This window comes from Mytilus californianus, unplaced genomic scaffold (assembly GCF_021869535.1).
Source record: "Mytilus californianus isolate M0D057914Y unplaced genomic scaffold, xbMytCali1.0.p SCAF_11, whole genome shotgun sequence".
Lineage (NCBI taxonomy): Eukaryota > Metazoa > Mollusca > Bivalvia > Mytilida > Mytilidae > Mytilus > Mytilus californianus.
The window spans coordinates 35823937-35851484 of NW_026262593.1; the positions used below are offsets into that span (position 1 = coordinate 35823937).

General features: G+C 32.4%; 1 protein-coding gene across 1 annotated transcript; it reads right to left on the minus strand.

Annotated features, from left to right (window-relative positions):
- Nucleotides 1–27548, minus strand: LOC127719974 (zinc finger protein Xfin-like). Its single transcript, XM_052226352.1, has 2 exons — nucleotides 27461–27548; nucleotides 1–7909 (listed from the first exon to the last, which is right to left on the minus strand). Exon 2 carries the CDS (start codon nucleotides 7847–7849, stop codon nucleotides 4202–4204), a length of 3648 nt encoding a protein of 1215 aa, XP_052082312.1. The 5' UTR covers nucleotides 7850–7909; nucleotides 27461–27548; the 3' UTR covers nucleotides 1–4201.

A 27548-nucleotide genomic window follows, 5' to 3' on the forward strand; every position in this document is an offset into this window, starting at 1 on the left:
AAGAAAAACAAAATATTTTATTAGCGGCCACTTAAAATTCTCAATAATTATGATAATGTTGTTAGAACTGTTGCTCCAAAATATTTTTTAAATCTCTGAAAAAATCACTTATGAAGTGAATTTTAGAAATGCAATTTTACTTGGTATAAATCTACAATGCAAATATGAATGCTTCTTCTACCCTTAGTACTCTCTATTACTTATAATTCTTTTTGTCAATAAATCAAGTATAAAAAGTGCTCAGCTTCTCATTTATATTTATACTGTTTTATAGTGCCATATAATTCAAAATCATATTGAAATCAAACCCTGTTTTCCTCATACAAGTAACTCATTTTTAAATACTGTGGATTCATTTATTTTCGAGGGTACCAATTTTCGTGGATTGAGGAAAACTTGCATTTTAGTGGATATTTGATTTCGTGGTTTTCCAAAATTCTCCATTTAATCATACAGCAAATTTGCAATTCGTTGAACATTTAAATTCGTGGTTTCCATGTACCCACGAATTCCACGAAAATTGGTATCCAACGAAAAATAATGAATCCACAGTATTATGATATGTCTATAACATACAATGTAAATTCATCTACTAAAAACACAATTTTGTAATAATCACCAAAAAGAACAAAATTTTGTAAAAAATCACATAACTATCTATTCTACCATGTGTCACAAGAGTTGCTGATTTATCTGCTAACAAGGTAATATTCCATATTTTTTCAAAATTTCACTCATGTCTACTATAAGGTCAAAATAAACTTTAAAACAAAAGAGATCTGGTTAATTTTTAAAATCAACATGTCTAAAATCATTATGTCTTTAAAGTCTAGTGTAAACGTATCCCCAAAAAAAATTATTCAGTATAGTCACATGTTAATAAATGAATAGTCATTCAGGTCTGTGTGATGAATCCTGACAAATTTTAAACTCCACGATGAAAGAAATTGCTCACCAAAACCAGATATTAAATTAAATCCGAAAAAGAAGATGATATTAACATCAGTCACAGGAAGTTTTTTTCAAAAGTTATTGAAAAATTAGAGTAATCTCCCTTTTTTTTAATTTGGCCTGATGCATGTGTGGAAGTTCTAAATAAACAGTGAAGAACATAACCCACATTTTTGTAAATTTTGTTATCTGCCATTACATTTAATAGACACCAGGTCCTTAAGAATCTACACCAAGTTCGTTCAGGACAGTTTCCTGTATGATGATTTAAATGAATTTCAAGACGTAAACATTTTCCCCCTAACACAACAAACTGAAAAATGAATGTAACAATGGAGCATAATTTAATTGATTCTACAAACTGTGGATTCATTATTTTTCGTGGGATACCTATTTTTGTGGATTTCGTGGGTATAGGTGAACCACTAATATGAAATTTCAACAAATCACAAATTTTCTATAGGCTTCAACGTATGCAGACTTCGGAAAAACCATGAAATCAAATACCCACGAAAATGCAAGTTTTCCCAAATACACAATATTGGTACCCACAAAAATAAATGAATCCATAGTAACTTATAATATCAACAACATCTTCTGATAAGTGTGTATTTATGATTTTATGTTTGAAAAACAACAACAATCAACAATAACAATGCTAAGTTAACAACCTTTTGACAAAATGTTTGATATAAATATATATATATGTACATTAAAGATTTATAATCATTATATTTAATTTGAATTTACGGAAAACATTTTTTTTAAATTTAGAAGGAGGTAATTAATTAGCCTTTCTTATTAACTAAGCATCAGGTAATGAAAACTCTTTCCTTCAAAATGTTCTGATTGTGTCAAAAGTACTGTGTTTTCTGATATTCAGGGATGGATCCAGGATTTTTTAAAGGAGGGGTGTAATTCCAGATTACTGTATATAAACTGTCAAGCATAGCTAGGTGAAAAAAATTTGGGCCAATTTTATGATAAATTATAAATTTTCCAACCAAAAGGAGGAGGGGGAGGGGGGTTTAGGCTCTCTATGCCCCTGAATTTGCCACTAATATTGGACACAGGATCCCTAACATTATAAGCTTAGTAGGATGCAGTAAGACATAAGTTTATTCAACAATAATTTGGATCAAAAATTAATTCAGAAAAAAAGTAAGAACTAAAGGTTATGTATTTAATCCTAAAAATTATATATCAAAATTTGATCTCAACATAAAATTAAACATGTTAAAAAATTTTAATTTGCGTAAACTAAAATTATGAAAAATGACTGATCTGCTGATGAGACTAATGATAATTTGGAACATTATACTATGACTAAACCTTAACAAGATGGACTTTGACCTTTTTAAATGTTTGGTTGTATCAGTTATATTTCAAGTACTATTACATTATCATTTGTGGGATACCAAACTTCGTGGATTCTGTGGGTAAAGGTGAACCAGAAATTAAAAAAATTTTGTGATAAAAAAATTACATATTTTCTATCATGTCTATAGGTTGTATGCAGATTTTGGCAAACCACAAAAATACAATTTATCCTCAATCCACACAAATTACTATCCACAAAAAATAAATGAATCCACAGTATGAACATGTGGAATATATTTAACTAAAGAACATTTCTTGTTACAATGAAATTCATATAATTACAGATATCTAAAACAATATCTTATAAAACTAAGACCTTAGATTCTTATATATCTCATAAAAATGGTATTTTTACCCTGATTTCAATAACTATGGAAATTTCCATAAATGTCAACAAATTTACACTTTCACATGTGAATTTGTTCATTTAAATGCCTTGGCATACCGGTAGTCCTAACTAGTGTTTCAAAAGGCCCTTGTTGTCTGGTATGTATGTACAAAAAAAAGAAAGATCCAAGTTTTCTATCAGGTTTACTTGACTTTTACTGTTTCAGAAGCCATTAGCCTTTCAAGAATTGTTAAGGTACTTTTTGATTTGAAAATAGATTAAGAGAGCACATACTATAATACATGTATCTTTCCTACTAAATTGATTGATTGGATATATGCCAATAGTCTTTGAGATATAAGTCCAACATTAAAAAAACTTAACATCAACCAATAAACCATAAAAATGAGGTAATTTAAAAGATCATGGCATCACAGCAAAATTTCTGCCCATTATCATCCTTAATGATATATTTTATTTACATAATTTTTATAGGATTTAGAAGAATTTTACAATATTTGAAAATTTAAGTGGCCAAAAAATGGGGTTATTCATACCTCCATCTTTATATGAATAACATATGATTTTGTTTCATTTATACATTTGTAATCTAATATGACACGAAAACATTTTCCTTTTTGTTAAAACAACTAGAATATTATAAATTTTCATTCAATCATTTTTGGAAAGCTAAAAGTTGTTTTGTAATAATTTTGCTTTGAATCATGTTTCTAATATTTATAAACTACTATTTTTTATGAAAACAATCGAACTAGCAGACTTTTTTAACACAAGTTGCTTCCCTTTGCCAATTGTTGACAAGTTTTGAAATGGGCAGAATGCACTGCTTGGCAGAATGCACTGCTTTCCAGAAGCATGCAAAGCTTGAAATATATTTTTGCTTTCAACCTATTTTTAATTAAATAAATGAAACTATCATTATTAAATGTTTTTAACTTTACAAAAGAATAAATGTAATTAAAATATCCCAAAAACTTGAAGGTCACACACATTACATGATTTACAGCTAGATCTTTTAAGTAACTGAAAACTGATGTCATCTATCTTTAGGTAAAGAACTTGTACAAATGGATCTCTAATAACAGGGTCACTTACAGAATAGCATGCTAAAGGAGAGCAGCCTATATTGTCTATTTTAGAACCAGTGACTACAATTGACAAAGGGAAACAACTTGTGTTACAACCATGACAACAGAATCCAGTCGGTAATTGGGTTATTGGTGGGAATTGGCAAATAGACTATTGTATACTGTAAATTCATAAATTATTGCTTGCATTTATTTTTGAGATTTTTGAAGAATGGACAAAAATTTAAGTTAAATGATTGCAATTTCAATAAAAATCTGCATAGATATATGTCTATGTATTGTTATGAGAATGTGAGTTCTTATTATTGCGATACTCACCCAGTCGCATTATTCACAGTTAATAAAAATATCTCAATAATTTCTGAATTTACAATATATCCTATGTTAAAGGTAGCTAATGTATATAATTTCTATGGTTTGAGTAAAATCACGGTCATTGTTGATGTACTTCAGCCATATGCTCCATGACGAGAATTGAGGTTGCAAATGATTCGTCACAGAAAGCACACACATAAAGATTTTGTTTATGAGTTGCTATATGTCTAGAGAGATGCCATTTAGATACAAACTTTCGATCACACACTGGACACGGTTCACTTTTCAGATCCTTACGCTCATTGTGATTTTGCATGTGAAGTTCCAATTCAGGTGAGGTCTGACATAAAAATAAACAATACGGACATTCAAACCATTCACCACTAGCAATATCAAGACACTTCTTAAAATTTGGAACCCTAGCACTTATAAATACATTCTTTTTTCCTTCAAAAACAGAAGATGCTCTTTTTACTGTTTTCACTTTTTTTGTTTTATTTGCTTGTTTTTCCATTTGCTTACATTCGTCTGTATCATAGTCTGGCAGTGATTCAACACTTGAGGAAACACATGATTCAGTTTCTGACGAATCATGATCATTATCAGTCTGTGTTGATACTAGATGTGAACATGAAGCATTTGCCTGTGGTAAAATTGAGGTGGTGTACATATGATCCTGAGCAATGGAATTCACAGTGTTACAGATGGTACCAGTTGTCATTTGGAAACCAGCAGTATCGTTTGAATATTTCTTGACATCTGGCATGTTAATTATTATAGGAAGAGGCTTTTCAATTGGTGTTGTCATGGATGTAGTGCCAGAGATATCTATAGATTTTAATGTTTCCATCTTGTGTGTTGCTTTTGGTACAGTAACAGATTGCCTCTGAACCATAATGTTGCCACTAGTTAATTTTGGTCTTTCAGCTTTTTCTTTCTTGTTCTTATCCTTTTTGTCTACTTCTATTTTAAATACATATGGTCCTTGCATATGGAGTGTTATATGATGAAGAAGATACTGTGAGTTTGGGAAACGAGCCTGACACATTCCACACTGAAAAGGTATGTCATCTAAACTAACAGGTCTCTGAGAGGTAACTGAGGATTCATTATTTTTTCCATTCGATGAAACCATATCACTGTATATATGTTCACTGTTTGTTTCAGTTCTGTTTAAAAAAGAAGAGTTTTCGTTATTTTTAACATTCAAACATGTATTTGCAATGGAACTGCTGACTAAGCCAGCTTTTATAACAGCATCTAAATTCAAAGAATTTGTGTTATTGTTGCCATGTTTCAATATATGGTTTTTGAGACGTAGACCATTTAAATATGGCTTTCCACAAATACTGCACTCTGGAATGGCTGGTAACTGATAAAGTTGTTTGACTTGATAACCAGTGTGTTGCTGTAAATGTAACAACATAGGTGTAGATCTCTTTAGACATTTACATATTTTACATTTATAATGGTCTGCTCTCCTAACAACATCTCCTAAATGTTTAAGTAAGTGCAAGTTCATGACTTTTCCTTCTTCGAATGAGGACGGACAATATTTACAGAAGTACTTTGGAAGGAAGTTATCTTCACATGGTTTCACTCTCTCTCTAATATGTCGAAGATTTCCTGATTTGCTGATTATTGTTACGCCCTTGCTTTTCTTCCTCAACATTTTCTCTCGTAACTTTTTAGTAATTTCAGACCTAATTCTTAATTCGACATCATTTATTTCAGTCTGATTTACTAATCTGCCTTTCTCATGTTTCTGCTCACTCTCTTGATTATCAACATCTATTTTTATTTTCTGTTCCATTTCCTCGAAAACAGGTTCTTGTTTAATTCCAGTGCAGGTCTTTTCATGATTTACCACTTGTTTCTCACGATAAAACCATTTAGTACATTTTGAGCAATGATAAATTTGATTACTTTTTAATTCTCTTTTCAAAGAACAGTCAGCATTAGCTAAAGATTCTTCTATTTGACTAGAATCTGATTCAAAGGACATATTTCTGTATGGTAGAACTGGCTTATTATCATCTTGTCTTCTGGTAGTTTCTTTATCAGCCTCATTCTGATTTTTCTCTTCATCCTTTTCATTCTCATTCCCTTTGTCTGGATTAGAATTTTCAGTCTCAGGACGAACTTTTCGCTTCACCGATTTTCCATGACTGTTCTTTGCCTTTTTACTTTTGGCATCTTTGTTTTGTGAAGTTAAATAAATATGAGCATTTCTGACATGGGATGCCATTGCTTGCTGCACACTAAATTTTTTTGAGCAATAAGCACACTTATATATTTGGTTGCCGTCTTCATCTGTGTAAACTTTGGCCTTTTTTCTCTTTGTTACTGTATTTCCTGTAGGTGTATGTTTATTGTTCTTGTCATTGGTTTTATATACAGATTGTTTTATACGATATTTCATGTTTTCGTTGGTCTTTTCTATAGAATGTGAAATACGACAATGAATAGCCAGTTCCTGTGATCGGTAAAATTTATCCCCACAATATTTGCATTTGTACATTGTACTATGTCTCATATTAAAATGTTTTTCAAAGTCTTCAAAGGATGGAAGCCTTACGCTACAGTATACACACTGAAACAACCCTGTGTCTGTTAATGTGTAATCATTAACAGGGCAGCTTGTTCCAAAGGCATCAACTTGCCCGTTGCTCTCCCCTTCACAACTCTCATTGACCGGGCCATCCATATCATTATAAAAATTGGTCATAAATTCTTCAGGTTTTGCATAATCATCATAATCCATAGGTTCTTCCTTTATAGCAAGCATAACAAAGTCATTATATTCATCAGTCTTTTTTCCCTGATGATTGTCATTTCTTTCATTGGGAGTTATCTCCCCTTGCTTCTTACTGTTAGTAGAATTAATGTCTGTCTCATTAGAAACATCTGATAAACTTAGCTTTTTATTTTCATGACCTTTTTTCTTTGCCAGAACATTGTTATTTTTGCTCAAATTGTTTTTGTCGCCGAGCGATGCATCCAATTCATCAGGTATTTCATCATGTTCATTATTTGATGAAGTAACTGATCCTGTTACATTTGAAATTGCAAGTTCAATACCACTATTGTCTTTATTGTTGTGTTCTTTATTGATCTCTCCAGCTCGTAAATTATTTTCATCAGTTTCATCTAATGTACTTTTTTTCACCTGAGACTGAAATTCTTTTTCTGGCGGTATATCTCCTGTTCTAACATCACTAATTTGTAGAGGAGAATCTATGCAGTTTTCAAAGTTGCTAGTCAAACTTTTTTCATAATCACTTCCGTTACATGTTTTTCCCTGTATTTCATTGTGAATAGTGACCTTGAGTTCCCCATTCTTGACCTCTCCATTCACATGACTTGGTTCAGTTGTCATGTGATCTATATTTTTGGTCTTGTCATGCACCATTTCTTTTTCATTTATTTGACTTTTTGACACATTGGGATGACTTTCCTCAAATGTCTCACTTGAGTTAAGTTCATCTATCAACTTTAGAGTTTCTGCACTATCTTGGACAACAGATGACTGAGTTATTTCGCCTACCTGTTTACCTTCCAGAATTACATCCCTTGGCTTGAGACTTTGTATGGAATTGTCTGTAGTTTGAAAGTCTTCCAGATTTGCACTATCCAGTAAAATAGGTGACTCGTTTTTTCTATCAAACAAGGAGAGATCATTGTCTATGATGTCAGACTGATCAAGGTCATCAAGTTCATTTGGGTCAGGCAACATTTTCTCCCATTCCATCAACATGCCATCCATAATGTTAGTACTGATAAGTTTGACGTGTTTCAACTAACGTGCATTGCAGTTCTCTTAAAACTAAAAAAGAAATTGCACTTTTTAGGATACAAACAGAATCTGATTTGCTGTAAAAATAATTCTTCAAATAATGTAAATTTGTATCCATTTGTCAATCAACAGCCATTTATTGAGCAGCAAAGAACGAATAATTGAGACTTGTCATTTTTTTTTTCAAATGTTTCAAAAATCATCTTAAAATTTGTATCCACTTGTTTTCTCTCTGTTGTTTTTCAATGAAAATCTGTATAAAGTGCAATGAATTTACAACTTGTGGCTTAAAATACAAGACAGCAACACATGATTTTTGTCTTGCCTGTAACATAAGATTCACAAAGGAAATTTAAATGTGTTAATTCCGGCATTGATATTGTCAGCTGTGTCAACAACTGTTTGAGTTTGTGATTAACAGTGAAGGCAAAAAATAATAAAAATAAATGTGGATAGTGTCCACATGTGGACACAGATGATGCCTCCGCTTGCATATCATATAGTTATAAAGGGACATAACTGAAGAACGGTAAAAGTGACGCTACCCAAATTTGAACTTGATCTGAGTTTTGTGGTAATAAGCATTGTGTGTAAGTCTCACAACATTTGGTTGAGACTAACTTAAGAAGAGAACAGAAGCTAAAAATTCAGCAATTTTTCTATTTGTAAACACACATAACTCTAGAACGGTTGTGTATAAGTTTTATAACATTTGGTTGAGACAAACTAAAGTTAGAGAACGGAAACAAAAAATTCAGCAATTTTTATGTTTATAAAGGGACATAACTCAAGAATGGTAAAAGTGTCGCCACCAAATTTCGTACTTAATCTGTATTATGTAGTAATAAGCATTGTGTATAAGTTTCATAACATTTGTTTGAGGCAAACTAAAGTTAGAAAACGGAAACAAAAAATTTGTACTTGATCTTACTTTTGTGGTAATGAATATTGTGTATAGGTTTCATAATGTTTGGTTGAGGCAAACTTAAGTTACAGAATGGAAACTAAAAATTTTGCAATCTTTCAATTTATAAAGGGGCATAACTCAATAATGGTTAAAGCAGGGCTTCCAAAATTATTTTTAACCAGCCGGACATTTTATATATTATCCTGATTTTAATCCCTTAAGACTAAATAAACAAAAGGCAATTATGGTAATCAGTTGCTGAGTTGGCCATCCCAATGATTGACATTAAAAAACAAAAACGATATTAAACTTTGTTTGATTCAAATTCGAAGTTCTGATGTAAACTGTTAAATTGGCAGTGCATCATTCGAAGTGTGCAACATCAGCTTACTTATATCTGCCTAAGACTCTTTATTTGTGCAAAATAAAGGCAAAACATTGGGTCAAAAAGATCGCGAATTATGTTAATATGACTGTCTCTTAAAGCCTTGAAAACTAAAAAGTAGATGACCGTTCCATGCTTTGCCCAGCTCTAGAACGGTTAAAGTGATGCCACCAAAATTCAAACATGATCTGTGTTTTGTGGTAATCAGCATTGTGTATAAGTTTCATAACATTTGGTTGAGGTAAACATAAGTTAGAGAACAGAAACTACAAATTTGGCAATTTTTATACAACCGCAAAAAATTTTGCGATCGTATATTGGTATGATGTTGGCGTCGTCGTAGTTGTCGTCACACGGCGTCGTCGTCCGGAGACACATTGGTTTTCGCACTATAACTTTAGTTTAAGTGAATGGATCTCTATGAAATTTTCCATAAGGTCAAATACCACAAAAGGAAGGTTGGGATTGATTTTTTGGGGTTAATTTCATAGAGATCCATTCACTTAAACTAAAGTTATAGTGCTCAAAACTAATGTGTTTTCGGACGACGACGACGACGCCAATGTCATACCAATATACGACCACAAAATATTTTTGCGGTTGTATAAAAACAGCAAAAATTCCTTAAAATTACCAATTCAGGGGCAGCAACCCAACAACAGGTTGTCCCATTTATCTGAAAATTTCAGGGCAGATAGATCTTGACCTGATAAAACAATTTTACCCCCTGTCAGATTTGCTCTAAATGCTTTGGGCCAGGTGAGCTAAAAATGTAGACTACTTAGACCACTTAGATTTTTAATTTTGGGTCCAGTTTTCAAATTGGTGTACATTAAGGTCCAAAGGGTCCAAAATTAAACTTAGTTTGATTTTAACAAAAATTGAATATATAGGGTTCTTTGATATGCCAAATCTAACCGTGTATTTAGATTTTTAATTTTGGGTCCCGTTTTTTAAATTGGACTACATTAAGGTCCAAAGGGTCCAAAATTAAACTTAGTTTGATTTTAACAAAAATTGAATTCTTACGGTTCTTTGATATGCCAAATCTAAACATGTGTTCAGATTTTTTATTATGGGCCCAGTTTTCAAGTTGGTCCAAGTTGGGGTCCAAAATTAAACTTTGTTTAATTTCAACAAAAATTGAATATATGCCCGGGTTCTTTGATATGCTGAATCTAACCATGTATTTTGATTTTTGGGCCACGTTATCAAATTGGTCCACATTGAGGTCAAAAGGGTCCAAAATTAAACTTTGTTTGATTTCATCAAAAATTGAATTCTTTAGATTCTTTGATATGCTGAATCCAACCATGTATTTAGATTTTGGATATCGGACCATAATAGGTAAATTAAAAAAATTTAAGTTCTTAGACCACATTCATTCTGTGTCAGAAACCTATGCTGTGTCAAATATTTAATCACAATCCAAATTCAGAGCTGTATCAAGCTTGAATGGTGTGTCCATACTTGCCCCAACTGTTCAGGGTTCGACCTTTGCGGTCGTATCAAGCTGCGCCCAGCGGAGCATTTTATTCCATTTATAAAGGGCATAACTCTAGAACGGTTAAAGTGACGCCACCAAAATTCAAACTTGATCTATGTTTTGTGGTAATGAGCATTGTGTATAAGTTTCATAACATTTGGTTGAGGCAAACTCAAGTTAGAGAACGGAAACCAATTTTGGGACGCACGTACGTACGTACATACAGAAGGAAAAGGGTAAAACTTAATGCCCCCACCACTACGGCGGGGGCATAATTAGATTATATAGAACATGTAGAAGGGCATGATGATCTAACTTTAAATAAAATCAGGCTGTTTTTGATGGTGGATCATTTATTATGCAGGCTTAAGTGCCATTACCAAAAAAGTTTGGAGAGAATTTATATTCAATTTTTTGCTTTTGTGCTACACTATGCTGATGCGAGTTGACCCCCCCCCCAAAAAAAAAAAAATATTTGAAGAAATTTTCTTTTTAATTTCTGAAATCTAAAATGAGAAAAATAGTCCCCCCCTCACAATTTCTTTTTTGCTCCCCCCCCCCCCCCCCCCCTCCTTTTTTCCAAAAAAAAAATTCTTTCCCTCAAGATAATATGTTCATTTTCTCAATTCAAATTTCCAATGGAGTTTGCAACCATAATAATTACCCATTTAAATACATCATAAAAGTCTTAAAATAGAAAATGACATACATATTCATGACTAAAATTAATATTCCTTAATCAGCATTTCTAAATAGTAACTTCTAAAAATAAATTGACAGCTAATCACCTCAAGGCAATACAACATTTCTTTATACATAATTTAAAAGCAGTGTAAGAGAGGTAATCCAAACATAACATTGTACTTTTTTTTAATTGTCCATTAACCAGGAAACCCTTGTTTTCCCCCTTTTTTACCCCTAATTCCTAAACGGTTTGAGCGATAACCCCCAAAGCCAATCCTAACCATCCCTTTGTGGTATGGAAACTTGTTGTTCAATTTCAGAGAGACCCATACACTGTTCCACAAGTTATTGTCTGGAAACTAGAAAAATGATTATTTGGGCCCTTTTTGGACCCTAATTCATAAACTGTTAGGACTATAACCCCCAAAATCAATCCCAACCTTCCTTTTGTGGTTTGTTATAAACCTTGTGTTTAAATTTCATAGATTTCTATTTACATAACCAAATGTCTTCGGACAACGATGACGTGATACCAATATACGGCCGCAAATTTTTTTGCGGTTGTATAAAAATTGCTTTGATTTTGCAATGTGAACTTTAAATTAGCTAAACCATATATCAGTCAGGGGTACTACTTGTACAAGTAATTTTTATTTACTTGAATAAGTAAATATTAATATACTTATATAAGTAAATTTGTAGGATACTTATACAAGTGTATTTTATTTACTTGTATAGGTAAATTATTTTTTGGCCTAATTATGTCCTTTAGACATTCAGATTTTTTTACTTATACAAGTAAAAAAGTCATCCTATCTTCTTTTCTTGAATTCTTAGAGCTTCTTTGCTCTAACAGAATTTTGAATTGTCTGTCCTTTGCAGATGTCTTTACTAATCATTTCAGTGTAATTTCATGGACAATGAAAATCTCATTTGTCTGTTATCTTCAGAACACTGCTCATTTACAAGCCCCCAAGGAGCAATTTTTGAAGGCCTTGCGCAATCTGTTTCTTTGTTGAATTAATGAGATGAAACATTGAACTCTTATAAAAAATTATGAGCTAACCTGAGAAAAATTGTTAAAGGCATGATTTTACATATCAAAACTTGAGAATTTTTGTGGGATTTTGTGTGTAAAAAAAATTTACTTATACAAGTAAATTTTTGAGAAAATTAAGGGGAGATTATTCAAACATTATAATTAACTTATATAAGTATATTTTATTTACTTCTGCAAGTAAATAAAGATTACTTGTACAAGTAGTACCCCTGACTATATATCTAGAAATTTGAGTTATCTCCCGGTTCACAATTTCATGTACAACTTTTGTGATTTTTTATTAAACAGTTTTCTTCACAAATATGGTTATTCAGATACACATCATTTTTTAAATATTATATCTGAGTATAACCTATTATTAATAAATTGCATGCATTACCTTGATAGAATCTAAAGAATGTTCACTGCATTGCACTATGTTGTTTTAATTATCAGTGGCATTGATAAACCCTTGAAGATACCTCAAGCCAGATACATACATGTAAGGGTTTTGATTGCATGAATGCAATCTTAATCCCAAATAGCAATGTACAAATGAATATAGACACAAAGAAAGAATAAAAGAAAGAGAAAGAAGAGACAATTGTTTGATTTCAAAAGGATGAAATGATTGAAGGGATGGGCAGAGTTTAACACTATTTGCTCCTGCCACTTTATAGAAGAGTAAAACTATATGCTCCAGCTATTTAATGTTAGGGGTTTTAAAAAAAAAGAAAAAACAACACAAAATGAAAGATTTAAAAAGTAAAGGATTCTTCCTAGCTCTCCATGAATCATTCAATGATTGTGAAGAGTACTCATCTTGATGGAATTTCAAAACAAATTGCTATACTGCATGAAAAACAGTTATAGTTCATATATTAAAAATTTCAAAGCTTAAACTGACAAAAAAATGTCCCGAATTTCTGATTATTTTGCTCATTACGATTTCTACTAATCTATTACAGTTTTCAAGATAATAGTCAAAAATCGCCATTTACTCATTTAAACAGGCATTTTTGTGGATCTTGTATTGCTGATTATTTTTGCTGTTAACATTGATCCATAATTGTTTTCAAGTATAAAATGAAACTTGAAAAAACTCGAAAACTTTTCCAAAGTTGCCATTCAATTAACCCTTTAACATTCTTATTAATTAAAATTAATACTTTGAATATCAGCAATATGATTCAATGTGCTTGAAACTAATCTAACGTTGAATGTATTATGTCAATTTTCCCCTTATTGACAAGAATATTTTCTGAGGAAACTTGCAAAATTATCGTGACAAACAACTGAAATTATATAGAATTTTCTAGATTTTTTAAAACAATACAATGCATACATTTTCCAACAGTACTAATTTTCTTAAAAAAAATTTTTAAGAATTATAAAGAACCTTTGTGAGTAGCTCACATATTCCAAGGCCCAACATTGTCACTGGGCAAACAAAATCTCAACGGATTCCTAAGTTCAAAGACTCACAAATAACTCATAACTCCTATAAAAGTCAACTCATAAAAATTTATTGTGATATGCACATATACATATTATGCCCTTATTATCTATAAAGTTTCATAAAATTCTGTTGTGTGGAATCAGAGGAGTTGACATACTGTTGCAGTAGTATATTAAGGCCAAGATTCAAGTTCAAAGGGCATACATATTGTAGCTTGTAGAAAAAAAATTAAATCATAATTTCCTGCAATATGCACTCCTACATACAATGTAGTATGTCCCAACTATTCACAAAGTTTCATGAAATCCTGTTGTGTGGATTCAGAGGAGTTGCGATGACAAACTGTTGCAGTAGTATATTTAGGCCAAAATTCTAAGTTCAAAGGGGCATCTCCTTATTTTTATATTGATTGCAGGGTTTGTTGCTCCTGCTATGTGGATGCTATAGAATGTGTCCCCATGGTTGTAGTGTATGCGCTTATATTCCACAGTTATGGGTTTTTTGCTTTTGAGAGAGCTGTCTACTACTAGTTTTATTTAAACATTGGTGGATAGTTGTCTCATTGGCAATCATTTCACATCTCCTTATTTTTATATAGCTCCTCGAAAAAAAATTGAATAATAATTTCCTGTCACTATGCACATCTACATAGTTTGTCCTAACTATCAACGACTTTTCATGAAATTCTGTTGTGTGATTTCAGAGGAGTTGCGATGACAAGAACAGGACTGACGAAAGACTGACGGACAGACTGACAGACTTGGTTATATGATTTGAATTTATATTCAATTTTTTGCTTTTGTGCAATACACTATGCTGTTGTGAATTGACCCCCCCCCCCCCTTTTTTTGCCAAAAAAAAATATAAAAATATTCGAAGAAATTTTCTTTTCAATTTCTGTAATCTGAAATGAGAAAAAATTGCCCCCCCCCCTACAATTTTTTTCACCCCCCCCCCCCCCCCTTTCCCCTTTTAAAAAAAAAATCTTTCCCTCAAGATATGGTCATAATCTCAATTCAAATTTCTAATGGAGTTTGCAACCATAATTACCCATTTAAATACATCATAAAAGTCTTAAAATAGAAAATGACATACATAATCATGGCTAAAATTAATATTTCTTAATCAGCATTTTTAATAGTAACTTCTAAAAATAAATTGACAGCTAATCACCTCAAGACAATACAATGTTTCTTTATACATAATTTAAAAGCAGTGTAAGGGAGGTAATCCAAACATAACATTGTACTTTTAAGTAATTGTCCATTAACTAGGAAACCCTTGTTTTCTCCCTTTTTTGCCCCTTATTCCTTAACAGTTTGAGCGATAACCCCCAAAGCCAATCCTAACCATCCCTTTGTGGTATGGAAACTTGTGGTCTAATTTCAGAGAGATCCATACACCTTTCCACAAGTTATTGTCTGGAAACTAGAAAAATCATTATTTGGGCCCCTTTTTGGCCCCTAATTCCTAAACTGTTAGGACCATAACCCCCAAAAATCAATCCCAACCTTCCTTTTGTGGTTATAAACCTTGTGTTTAAATTTCATAGATTTCTATTTACATTTACTAAAGGTATAAAACCACTAATTCATAGCCCCATTGCTTTCTATGTTAAATTCTGCAATTTCAAGCATTAATGGCTACTTTGTCTTAAGTTCAAATAAAGTGGCAGTTATTTCATGTCAAAACTGTACCTTATCCTGACTTGTGCTGAAAAAATCAACATACCTTTAATTGCATATTAGAGCGTACTGGTTCCCGGAAGTTTGATAGTACAAAAACAGGAACTTCTGATCTGAACAACAGGCCAAATGAGCCCTCCTATTAAAATTTCATATACTTCTTTATTATTCAAATTAAACTTTCAACAAGGGTTCCACAGTGATCCCAAGTCCCCAAGCTTTCATTTCATACTAAAACAACCCAAATATTCCCACTATTGACAAAGATACAGCTATGCGTAGGAACTATTTTGTTTAAAATATGTACTACTTTTTTGTATGTTCTTTCCGACCGGGCCTGAATTAGTGGTTCTATACCTAAACATGCTAAAGTTATTGTCCGGAAACCAAATGTCTTCAGATGACACAGACAACTTGATACCAATATACGATCGCAAAATTTTTTGCGGTCGTATATAAAGAACCATGGTGAGCAAAACTGTGTTTCAATTTGATTGGAATATTTTCACCCTGAAAACTTTAATAGTCACATGATAGAGAAAATCAACAAGGCAAAAAAGACCAGAATGTCATAGCAGATGTACTTCTTCTTATTTCCACCAATCAGATGACTCCTTATAGGAGTTATTGCCCTTAATGATAATTTTGAATTATTTTTTTTAGATTTTGCCTATTATATGGTAAAGTATAATAGATTGAAAACCTTTATAATTTCAATACTTCATAATTTGTTGTAAAAAAATAATACTAAAATATATAGAAATATTTTTAAATCCATAAAACGACAATAAAAGCTTGAGTGTGCTAATTTTTAGAAACTATGACTATTATTATTAGACTGAGTGAGTTTAAAATTAATTCTTCTCACTAAATATGAATATGCATACATGTATCAGACAAGGTTGTAATCTGATGTAAAAAAAAAATAATTGATCATCTGAAAACCAAGTGACTGTCTGACAGTTAGAAGGATCAATAACTGTGTTGATAATACCATCACTACTACTTAGTGTGATAAGAGGGTCTGGATTGGGGGTCCTTCATTTCCGTATTCTTTATTTTTTTATGCAGTTTTTCTGTTTTTTATATTTTTTGCCAATTATTCTCTTTTTCTTGTATTCTAGCACCCTATTATTCTCTATTTTCTTGTCTTTTTTCTCAATTCTTTATTAAGTAGGCACTCTTTGCCAAGTATTCTACATTTAATACTCTGTAAACCAATCAAAACCCTCATATATTGATTGATTGATTGATGTTTTAATGCCACTTTCAACACTATTGTGTTATTTCCTGGCAGTCAGTTTATATTGTTGGAAGAAGCCAGAGTGCCTGGAGAGAACCACTGACCTTCAGTAGGAAAACTGACAATCCTAGTCAATTAAGATTAGAGTCTAGTGCACCTGCCAGTGCCGGATTTGAACTCACAACCTCAGTGATACAGTAGGTACAAAAACTAGAGGCTCTAAAGAGCCTGTGTCGCTTATCTTGGTCTATGTGCATATTAAACAAAGGACACAGATGGATTCATGACAAAATTGTGTTTTGGTGATGGTGATGTGTTTGTAGATCTTACTTTACTGAACATTCTTGCTCCTTACTATTATCTCTATCTATAATGAACTTGGCCCAGTAGTTACAGTGGAAAATATTTTGTAAAAATTTTCAAAAATTACAAAATTTATGAAAATTGTAAATAAAATGCTTCGCTGGGGCGCAGCTTGATACGACCGCAGAGGTCGAACCCTGAACAGTTGGGGCAAGTATGGACACAACATTCAAGCTTGATACAGCTCTGAATTTGGATTGTTATTAAATATTTGACACAGCATAGGTTTCTGACACAGAAAGAATGTGGTCTAAGAACTTGAATTTTTTTAATTTACCTATTATGGTCCAATGTCCAAAATCAAAATACATGGTTAGATTCAGCATATCAAAGAACCCCATATATTCAATTTTTGTTAAAATCAAACAAAGTTTAATTTTGGACCCCAACTTGGACAAACTTGAAAACTGGGCCCATAATCAAAAATCTAAACATATGTTTAGATTCAGCATATCAAAGAACCCCAAGAAATCAATTTTTGCTAAAATCAAACTAAGTTTAATTTTGGACCCTTTGGACCTTAATGTAGACCAATTTAAAAAACAGGACTTAAAATTAAAAATCTAAATACACGGTTAGATTTGGAATATCAAAGAACCCCAATAATTCAATTTTTGATGAAATCAAACAAAGTTTAATTTTGGACCCTTTTGACCTCAATATGAACCAATTTGATAGCGGGGCCTACAAATAAAAAATCTAAATACATGGTTAGATTCAGCATATCAAAGAACCTCATATATTCAATTTTTGTTGAAATCAAACAAAGTTTAATTTTGGACCCCAATTTGGACCAACTTGAAAACTGGGCCCATAATCAAAAATCTAAATACATGTTTAGATTCAGCATATCAAAGAACCCCATATATTCAATTTTTGTTGAAATCAAACAAAGTTTAAATACTGGACCCTATCTTGGACCAACTTGAAAACTGGGCCCATAATCAATAAAATGCTTCGCTGGGCGCAGCTTGATACGACCGCAGAGGTCGAACCCTGAACAGTTGGGTCAAGTATGGACACAACATTCAAGCTTGATACAGCTCTGAATTTGGATTGTGATTAAATATTTGACACAGCATAGGTTTCTGACACAGAAAGAATGTGGTCTAAGAACTTCAATTTTTTTAATTTACCTATTATGGTCCAATGTCCAAAATCAAAATACATGGTTAGATTCAGCATATCAAAGAACCCCATATATTCAATTTTTGTTGAAATCAAACAAAGTTTAATTTTGGACCCCAACTTGGACAAACTTGAAAACTGGTCCCATAATCAAAAATCTAAACACATGTTTAGATTCAGCATATCAAAGTACCCCAAGAATTCAATTTTTGTTAAAATCAAACTAAGTTTAATTTTGGACCCTTTGGACCTTAATGTAGACCAATTTAAAAAACGGGACCCAAAATTAAAAATCTAAAAACACGGTTAGATTTGGCATATCAAAGAACCCCAATAATTCAATTTTTGATGAAATCAAACAAAGTTTAATTTTGGACCCTTTTGACCTCAATATGAACCAATTTGATAGCAGGCCCACAAAATAAAAAATCTAAATACATGGTAAGATTCAGCATATCAAAGAACCCCATATATTCAATTTTTGTTGAAATCAAACAAAGTTTAATTTTGGACCCCAATTTGGACCAACTTGAAAACTGGGCCAAAAATCTAAAATCTAAATACATGTTTAGATTCAGCATATCAAAGAACCCCATATATTCAATTTTTGTTGAAATCAAACAAAGTTTAATTTTGGACCCCAACTTGGACCAACTTGAAAACTGGTCCCACAATCAAAAATCTAAACACATGTTTAGATTCAGCATATCAAAGAACCCAAAAATTCAATTTTTATTAAAATCAAACTAAGTTTAATTTTGGACCCTTTGGACCTTAATGTAGACCAATTTAAAAAACGGGACCCAAAATTAAAAATCTAAAAACACGGTTAGATTTGGCATATCAAAGAACCCCAATAATTCAATTTTTGATGAAATCAAACAAAGTTTAATTTTGGACCCTTTTGACCTCAATATGAACCAATTTGATAGCGGGTCCACAAATAAAAAATCTAAATACATGGTTAGATTCAGCATATCAAAGAACCCCAAGAATTCAATTTTTGATGAAATCAAACAAAGTTTAATTTTGGACCCTTTTGACCTCAATGTGGACAAAGTTGATAACGGGGCCCAAAAATCAAAAATCTAAATACATGGTTAGATTCAGCATATCAAAGAACCCCATATATTCAATTTTTGTTGAAATCAAACAAAGTTTAATTTTGGACCCCGATTTGGACCAACTTGAAAACTGGGCCCATAATCAAAAATCTAAATACATGTTTAGATTCAGCATATCAAAGTACCCTAAAAATTCAATTTTTGTTAAAATCAAACTAAGTTTAATTTTGGACCCTTTTGACCTTAATGTAGACCAATTTGAAAACGGAACCAAAAATTAAGAATCTAAATACACGGTTAGATTCGGCATATCAAAGAACCCCAATAATTCAATTTTTGATGAAATCAAACAAAGTTTAATTTTGGACCCTTTGGACCTCAATGTGGACCAATTTAAAAACGGGGCCCAAAATCCAAAACCTTAATACACGGTTAGATTCAGCATATTAAAGAACCCCAAGAATTCAAGAATAAAACCCCATTGAAATTGATCAAGAAATAAGCAATTTATACGAAGTATCTTCTTTTGCACAATACTGTGCAATTGAATATTTCTTGCTATTGTGCAATACTGTACAATTGACAATTTCTTGCTATTGCGCAATATTGTGCTATTGGATATTTCTTGCTATTGCGCAATACTGTGCAATTGAAGATTTCTTGCTATTGCGCAATACTGTGCAATTGAAGATTTCTTGCAATTGTGCAATACTGTGCAATTGAAAATTTCTTGCTATTGCACAATACTTATTATATAATAATTTACACATCCTGTTTGGTGTGTATCTCCTACCATATCATTATTATTTGCTTTTAAATATTAATCAGAAATAACCAACTTAAAATGGAAAATTTTAAAAGGAAAAAAAAAGGAAAAAAAGAAAAAAAAATAAAAAAAAAAATCCCCCCCCCAAATTTTTTGAACCCCCTTATGATTCATCACCCCCAAACTCAATCCCAGCCTTCCCTTTGTGGTATGGTACCTTGCAGTACAATTTCAGAGAGATCCATACACTTGAACACAAGTTATTGTCTGGAAACTAGAAAAATGCTTATTTTTGGCCCCTTTTTGGCCCCCAATTCCTAAACGTTTCGGACAATTACCCCCAAACTCAATTCCAGCTTTCCCTTTGTGATATGGAACCTTGTAGTACAATTTCAGAAATATCCAAACACTTACACACAAGTTATTGTCATGAAACTAGAAAAATGCTTGTTTTTTGCCCCTTTTTTGGCCCCTAATTCCTAAAATTTTGAGGCAATTACCCCCAAAATCAATTACAGCCTTCCCTTTGTGATATGGAACCTTGTGGTACAATGTCAGAGAGATCCATACACTTACACACAAGTTATTGTCTGGAAGTTACAAAAATGCTTATATTTGGCCCCTTTTTGGCCCCTAATTCCTTAGCTGTTGGTACCACAACCCCCAAAATCAATCCCCACCTTCCTTTCGTGGTATTGAACCTTATGGTAAAATTTCATGGAGATCCATTCACTTAAACTAAAGTTAGAGTGCGAAAACCAATGTGTCTTCGGACGACGCCAGACGACGCCGGACGACGACGACGACGACGACGACGACAACGACGACGACGACGACGACGACGACGCCAACGTCATACCAATATACGACCAAAAAATTTTCAATTTTTGCGGTCGTATAAAAATCTAAACACATGTTTAGATTCAGCATATCAAAGAACCCCAAGAATTCAATTTTTGTTAAAATCAAACTAACTTTAATTTTGGACCCTTTGGACCTTAATGTAGACCAATTTAAAAAACAGGACCCAAAATTAAAAATCTAAATACACGGTTAGATTTTGAATATCAAAGAGCCCCAATAATTCAATTTTAGATGAAATCAAACAAAGTTTAATTTTGGACCCTTTTGACCTCAATATGAACCAATTTGATAACGGGGTCCACGAATAAAAAATCTAAATACATGGTTAGATTCAGCATATCAAAGAACCCCATATATTCAATTTTTGTTGAAATCAAACAAAGTTTAATTTTGGACCCCAATTTGGACCAACTTGAAAACTGGGCCAAAAATCAAAAATCTAAATACATGTTTAGATTCAGCATATCAAAGAACCTCATATATTCAATTTTTGCTAAAATCAAACAAAGTTTAATTTTGGACCCTTTGGACCTTAATGTACACTATTTTGAAAACTGGACCCAAAATTAAAAATCTAAATACACTGTTAGATTCGGCATAACAAATGAATAAATGTGATCAAAGATTTTACAAATCTAATGTGCCATACTGTGCAATTAAAGATTACTTCTTGAAATTTTTCAATATTTGAAATTTGAAAAAAAAATAATATTTGAAGAATAATTCTTTTTAATTTCTGAAATCTGAAATGAGAAAAAATTGACCCCCCACAATTTCTTTTTATCCCCCCCCATTTTTTCCCCAAAAAATTCTTTCCCTCAAGATATGGTCATAATCTCAATTCAAATTTCCAATGGAGTTGGCAACCATAATTACCCATTTAATTTTACCATAGTGCTAACTTAATCTATTTTATAAAAGAATTAAAAATATAGTGTCAAATCTTTCATATAGATTTTTTTGTAAAATAAAATGATGCAACATTTGCAGATATTTTTACTGGTCTTCCTTTATAAATATGCATTTCTTTAAACATAATTTAAAAGCAGTGTAAGGGAAGTAACCAACACGTTGTATTTGGATTACCTCCCTTACACTGTTTTAAATTATCTTTATTGTTCATTAACCATTACTTTATACATAATTTAAAAGCAGTGTAAGGGAGATAATTTCAATGATGTATTTGATTTATCTCCCTTACACTGCTTTAAATTATGTTTTGTACTAAAGTATTTGTCCATTAACCAGGACAACCTTGTTTTCCCCCTTTTTTGCCCCTAATTCCTAAACGGTTTGAGCCATAACCCCCCAAAGCAAATCCTAACCATCCCTTTGTGGTATGGAAACTTGTAGTATAATTTCAGAGAGATCCATACACTGTTCCAAAGTTATTGTCTGGAAACTAGAAAATGCTTATTTTTGGGCCCTTTTTGGCCCCTAATTCCTTAACTGTTGGTACCATAACCCCCAAAATCAATCCCAACCTTCCTTTTGTGGTATTTAACCTTATGGTAAAATTTCAAAAAGATCCATTCACTTAAACTAAAGTTAGAGTGCGAAAACCAATGTGTATTCGGACGACGACGCAGGACGACGACGACGACGCCGGAAGACGACGATGACGCCAACGTCATACCAATATACGACCACAAAAATTTTTTTGCGGTCGTATAAAAAATGACTATAAAGGGCAATAACTCCTAAAGGGGTCAATTGACAATTTTTGTCATGTAGACTTATTTGTAGATCTTACTTTGCTGTACATTATTGCTGTTTACAGTTTATCTCTATCTATAATAAATTCAAGATAATAACCAAAAGCTGCAAAATTTTCATAAAATTACCAATTCAGGGGCAGCAACCCAACAACATGTTGCCTGATTGGTCTGAAAATTTCAGGGCAGATAGATCTTGACCTAATGAACAATTTTATCCCGTCAGATTTGCTCTTAATGCTTTGGTTTCAGAGATATGAGCCAAAAACCGTATTTTACCCTATGTACTATTTTTTTAGCCATGTCGGCCATCTTGGTTCGCGAGCGGGGTCATCAGACACATTTTTTAAACTAAATACCCTAATGATGATTGTGGACAAGTTTGGTTAAATTTGTCTTAGTAGTTTCAGAGGAGAAGATTTTTGTAAAAGATTACAAAAATTTACGAAAAAATGGTTAAAAATTGACTATAAAGGGCAATAACTCCTTAAGGGGTCACCTGACCATTTTGGTCAAGTTGACTTATTTGTAGATCTTACTTTGCTAAACAATATTGCTGTTTACAGTTTATCTCTATCTATAATAAAATTCAAGATAATAACCAATAAAATGCTCCGCTGGGGCGCAGCTTGATACGACCGCAGAGGTCGAAACCCTGAACAGTTGGGGCAAGTATGGACACAACATTCAAGCTTGATATACAGCACTGAATTTGGATTGTAATTAAATATTTGACACAGCATAGGTTTCTGACACAGAATGAATGTGGTTTAAGAACTTAAAAAATTTTAATTTACCTATTCAAACCATATCATTATTATTTGCTTTTATATATAAATCAGAAATAACCAATTTAAAATGGAAAAAAATCCCCCCCCCCCCCAAATTTTTTGAATCCCCTTGTGATTAATCACCCCCAAACTCAACCCCAGCCTTCCCTTTGTGGTATGGTACCTTGCAGTACAATTTCAGAGAGATCCATACACTTGAACACAAGTTATTGTCTGGAAACTAGAAAAATGCTTGTTTTTTGGCCCCTTTTTGGCCATAAATTCCTAAACGTTTAGGGCAATTACCCCCAAACTCAAACCCAGCTTTCCCTTTGTGATATGGAACCTTGCAGTACAATTTCATAAAGATCCATACACTAACACACAAGTTATTGTCCTGAAACTAGAAAAATACGTTTTTTTTTTTTCCTTTATGGCCCCTTATTCCTCAAATTTTGAGGGAATTACCCCCAAAATCAATCCCAGCCTTTCCTTTGTGGTATGGTACCTTGCAGTACAATTTCAGAGAGATCCATACACTTGAACACAAGTTATTGTCTGGAAACTAGAAAAATGCTTATTTTTGGCCCCTTTTTGGCCCCTTATTCCTAAATGTTTTAGGCAATTACCCCCAAACTTAATTCCAGCTTTCCCTTTGTGATATGGAACCTTGTAGTACAATTTCATAAAGATCCATACACTTACACATAAGTTATTGTCATGAAACTAGAAAAATGCTTGTTTTTTGCCCCTTTTTGGCCCCTAATTCCTAAAATTTGTAGGCAATTACCCCCAAAGTCAATCCCAGCATTCCCTTTGTGATATGGAACCTTGTGGTACAATGTCAGAGAGATCCATACACTAACACACAAGTTATGTCTGGAAGTTACAAAAATGCATATTTTTGGCCCCTTTTTGGCCCCTAATTCCATAACTGTTGGTACCATAACCCCCAAAATCAATCCCCACCTTTCTTTTGTGGTATTGAACCTTATGGTAAAATTTCATAGAGATCCATTTACTTAAACTCAAGTTAGAGTGCGAAAACTAATGTGTCTTCGGACGACGACGACACCAATGTCATACCAATTTACGACCAAAAAATTTTTTTTGCGGTCGTATAAAAACGGCAAAATTTCCTTAAAATTACCAATTTAGGGGCAGCAACCCAACCCAACAGGTTGTCCCATTTATCTGAAAATTTCAGGACAGATAGATCTTGACCTGATAACAATTTTACTCCCAGTCAGATTTGCTCTAAATGCTTTGGGCCAGGTGAGCTAAAAATGTAGACTACTTAGACCACTCAGCCACCTAGGACCTCAAAAACCCTCATATAACAATAAAAACAAAGTATATAGACAGATAGAGAATTCTTATCTTATTTTTCACTGACATATATAAAGTCTCCATAATCTTATTTTTTTATTTTTGAATGAGAAAATGTGTAAGCACTGTCATATTTTGTTGCAAACATAGCTTGAGTTATCCTCCTTGTTAAAATATTTGTGTAACTATCTGTTACATGGATGGTTTTATTACTAGGATTGGGACTGCTTCATTTCTTTGTTTTTCAAGATAATATTTCTGTTTTGTGGATTAAGCTATAGGTAATCTCAAAGTTTGTCAGGGAAAAAAATATATTTCCAGTTTATATCCTAGGGGACAGAGGACAGAGTTCTAGGCACATTTTCCTCCTCCCTTTGTCATTTTCCGCTTCCCTTTTAATAACATGCACTCCACCTCCTTTCCCAATTCTTTCTTTATACTACACATTAATTTTTAAAGGAAAATTATTCTTATCTTAATTCTATATAATTTTTATACTTTCCAGTATGCACATGTTTTTCTTGATGTATTCAAAATGTGAAAATAACATTATCTACATTTGGCTACTGTTGAGTGCTTTTTATCTTTAAGGTGTCCACAATTTCACAACTTTAGCTGGTTAAATTACTCTGAAATTGTTGATGCTTGATAAACATAAGTACATTGTATATTGAATTAAATTTAGTTTTGACAAGGTTGACCACTTTTAAATTTATATTTCCTTAAACTTGAAATAAACAGAATTTTAACTGAAACCAAAAAGAAAACTTTAATTATACACACTAGATATTACAGACTTTTGAACCCCAGGCTGTCATTTTAAAGTGAAGCTTATTACTAAGGAATGAAGAATTTCAAATAGGTAGATGTTGTACATCTCTTTGTGACAAATTTACCAAAAATAGACTTCCAATTGCAATTTACCCCAAAAAAGGGTTATCAATCTTGCAAATCAAATTTACTAATCTTAATACTATTCAGGGGCTGATCCAGCCATTTTAAAAAGGGGGGTTCCAACTATATGTCCCCATTCAAATGCATTGATCGTCCAAAAAAAAAGGGGGGGGGGGGTTCCAACCCCAAGAACCCACTCTCTGGATCCGCCACTGCTATTCCAGTATAAATCCATCAATCAAATATATCTTTTGAAACTAAGGTCCAAAAATTAGACTAACATCAATAACAAACCTATAAGCAAAACACAAACAATGGGATATGAAGGTTGATCCAAATGTGAAAAACTTTAATAAGACTTAATCAATACATGTAGTTCATTTTCCAATCACAGACTTTGCTACAATTAGAGAATTTTATGCAAAGGGAACAGTCAACATTTATCTGCACTGCCTAACAGAAGTTCCCCTGGAAACTTTGTTACAAACAATGCCATGATATCTGTTCCTGTGGAAATAATATTACAGAATAATTCTTCAAATTGGAACTTATATTTTATAGGAACTTGTGACAGAACAACACGAGTGAAGTTTAAACTGTATCCCTGCTGACACAAAACATAAGTTATGAAAATATTTTAAAATTGGAAACTGAGTTGCTCTAATTGGCAATTCAACTATTGACAGTGATTGATACAAAAACTTTCAATTGGTAATTTAATTGGATTTTTGTTTATATAAAATAAAATCTTTACTTTTTAGATAATAAACAGTGATAAACAATGTTAGAAGCAAGAACTATTTAGTGGTAAATGTAAAATATGTATGTAAATCAAATTTCATTTATATTTTCATGTTTTAAAACTGAGTCAAAAACTTTGGCCAAGGTGTTCTGTTAAACAAATTATTGATCTTTTTATTCATTCCAATAAGTAAACTTTTGCTCAGTGACAACTATATAACATGTATAATAAGAACAAAAACATAAACTTTATTCTTTAATGTACAATGAATTTGATTTCAAATTGAAGCATCGATCTGAGACTACAATAAAACAGAGAAAAATTTAAACCTTTTAAAAAAAGTGGGGATGTGCAACATAGGGGTAAAAAAGGGGGGTCTGGGAATAAGGACAAAAATGGGAAATTGGTAAAAATTACAAAAAAGTGGAATTTCGGAAATGACCATCCCATTGTCACCCCATCTGGCACTAAAAGGTAGTATTTGAAGAACCATTTGTACATAGTTCTTAACCTGACATTTTTTTAAGTAACTTTTATTGAATAACTTTATTTCCTTTAATAAGTCATTATTATCAATATGAATATCAGTGTGTCAAATCTGGACCCTCATGTATTAAGACTTATTTTCAATGCATTTGATTGGCCAAGAAATATGTGCTTTAACAGAGGAAAGTATACATTATAACGTCCCTTAATGATCCTCTTCAATAGTACGCGCAAGCGTGGATCGAATTTACCTTCACGTAGCAAAAATAGATTATTGACGGAAATGAAACGAGCCTTCAAATTTCTCGTAAACATTAGCATTTCTTAAAATTGTAATCGTTAAATCTGACGAAATTTGCATATAATATGAAATCGGCATGATTAGTTTGTTGCTATCAATACGCGGAAAATTAAATAAATCGAGAAACGAGTGTCAACATTAACCTGTTCGGGATTCGGTGAGGTGAAGCGGTATCGGTTGCACATAATACAAGGAGTTATGTTAATATTTGACGAATATTGTCGGTGAATTAACGATTAAAACATCAATATTATTTGTTTCAAGAACTTACGTCTTCAATATGGTAACTGTTATCTTAAAAATCCGTGTTATCATCGGCTTTACGGTCCTTGTCGGCAGAACATGGCGATCTGTAAACG

What these genes read in the sequence shown, in the direction of transcription:
- LOC127719974 (XM_052226352.1), bottom strand. Translation starts at nt 7,849, where the DNA reads ATGGATGGCATGTTGATGGAATGGGAGAAAATGTTGCCTGACCCAAAT.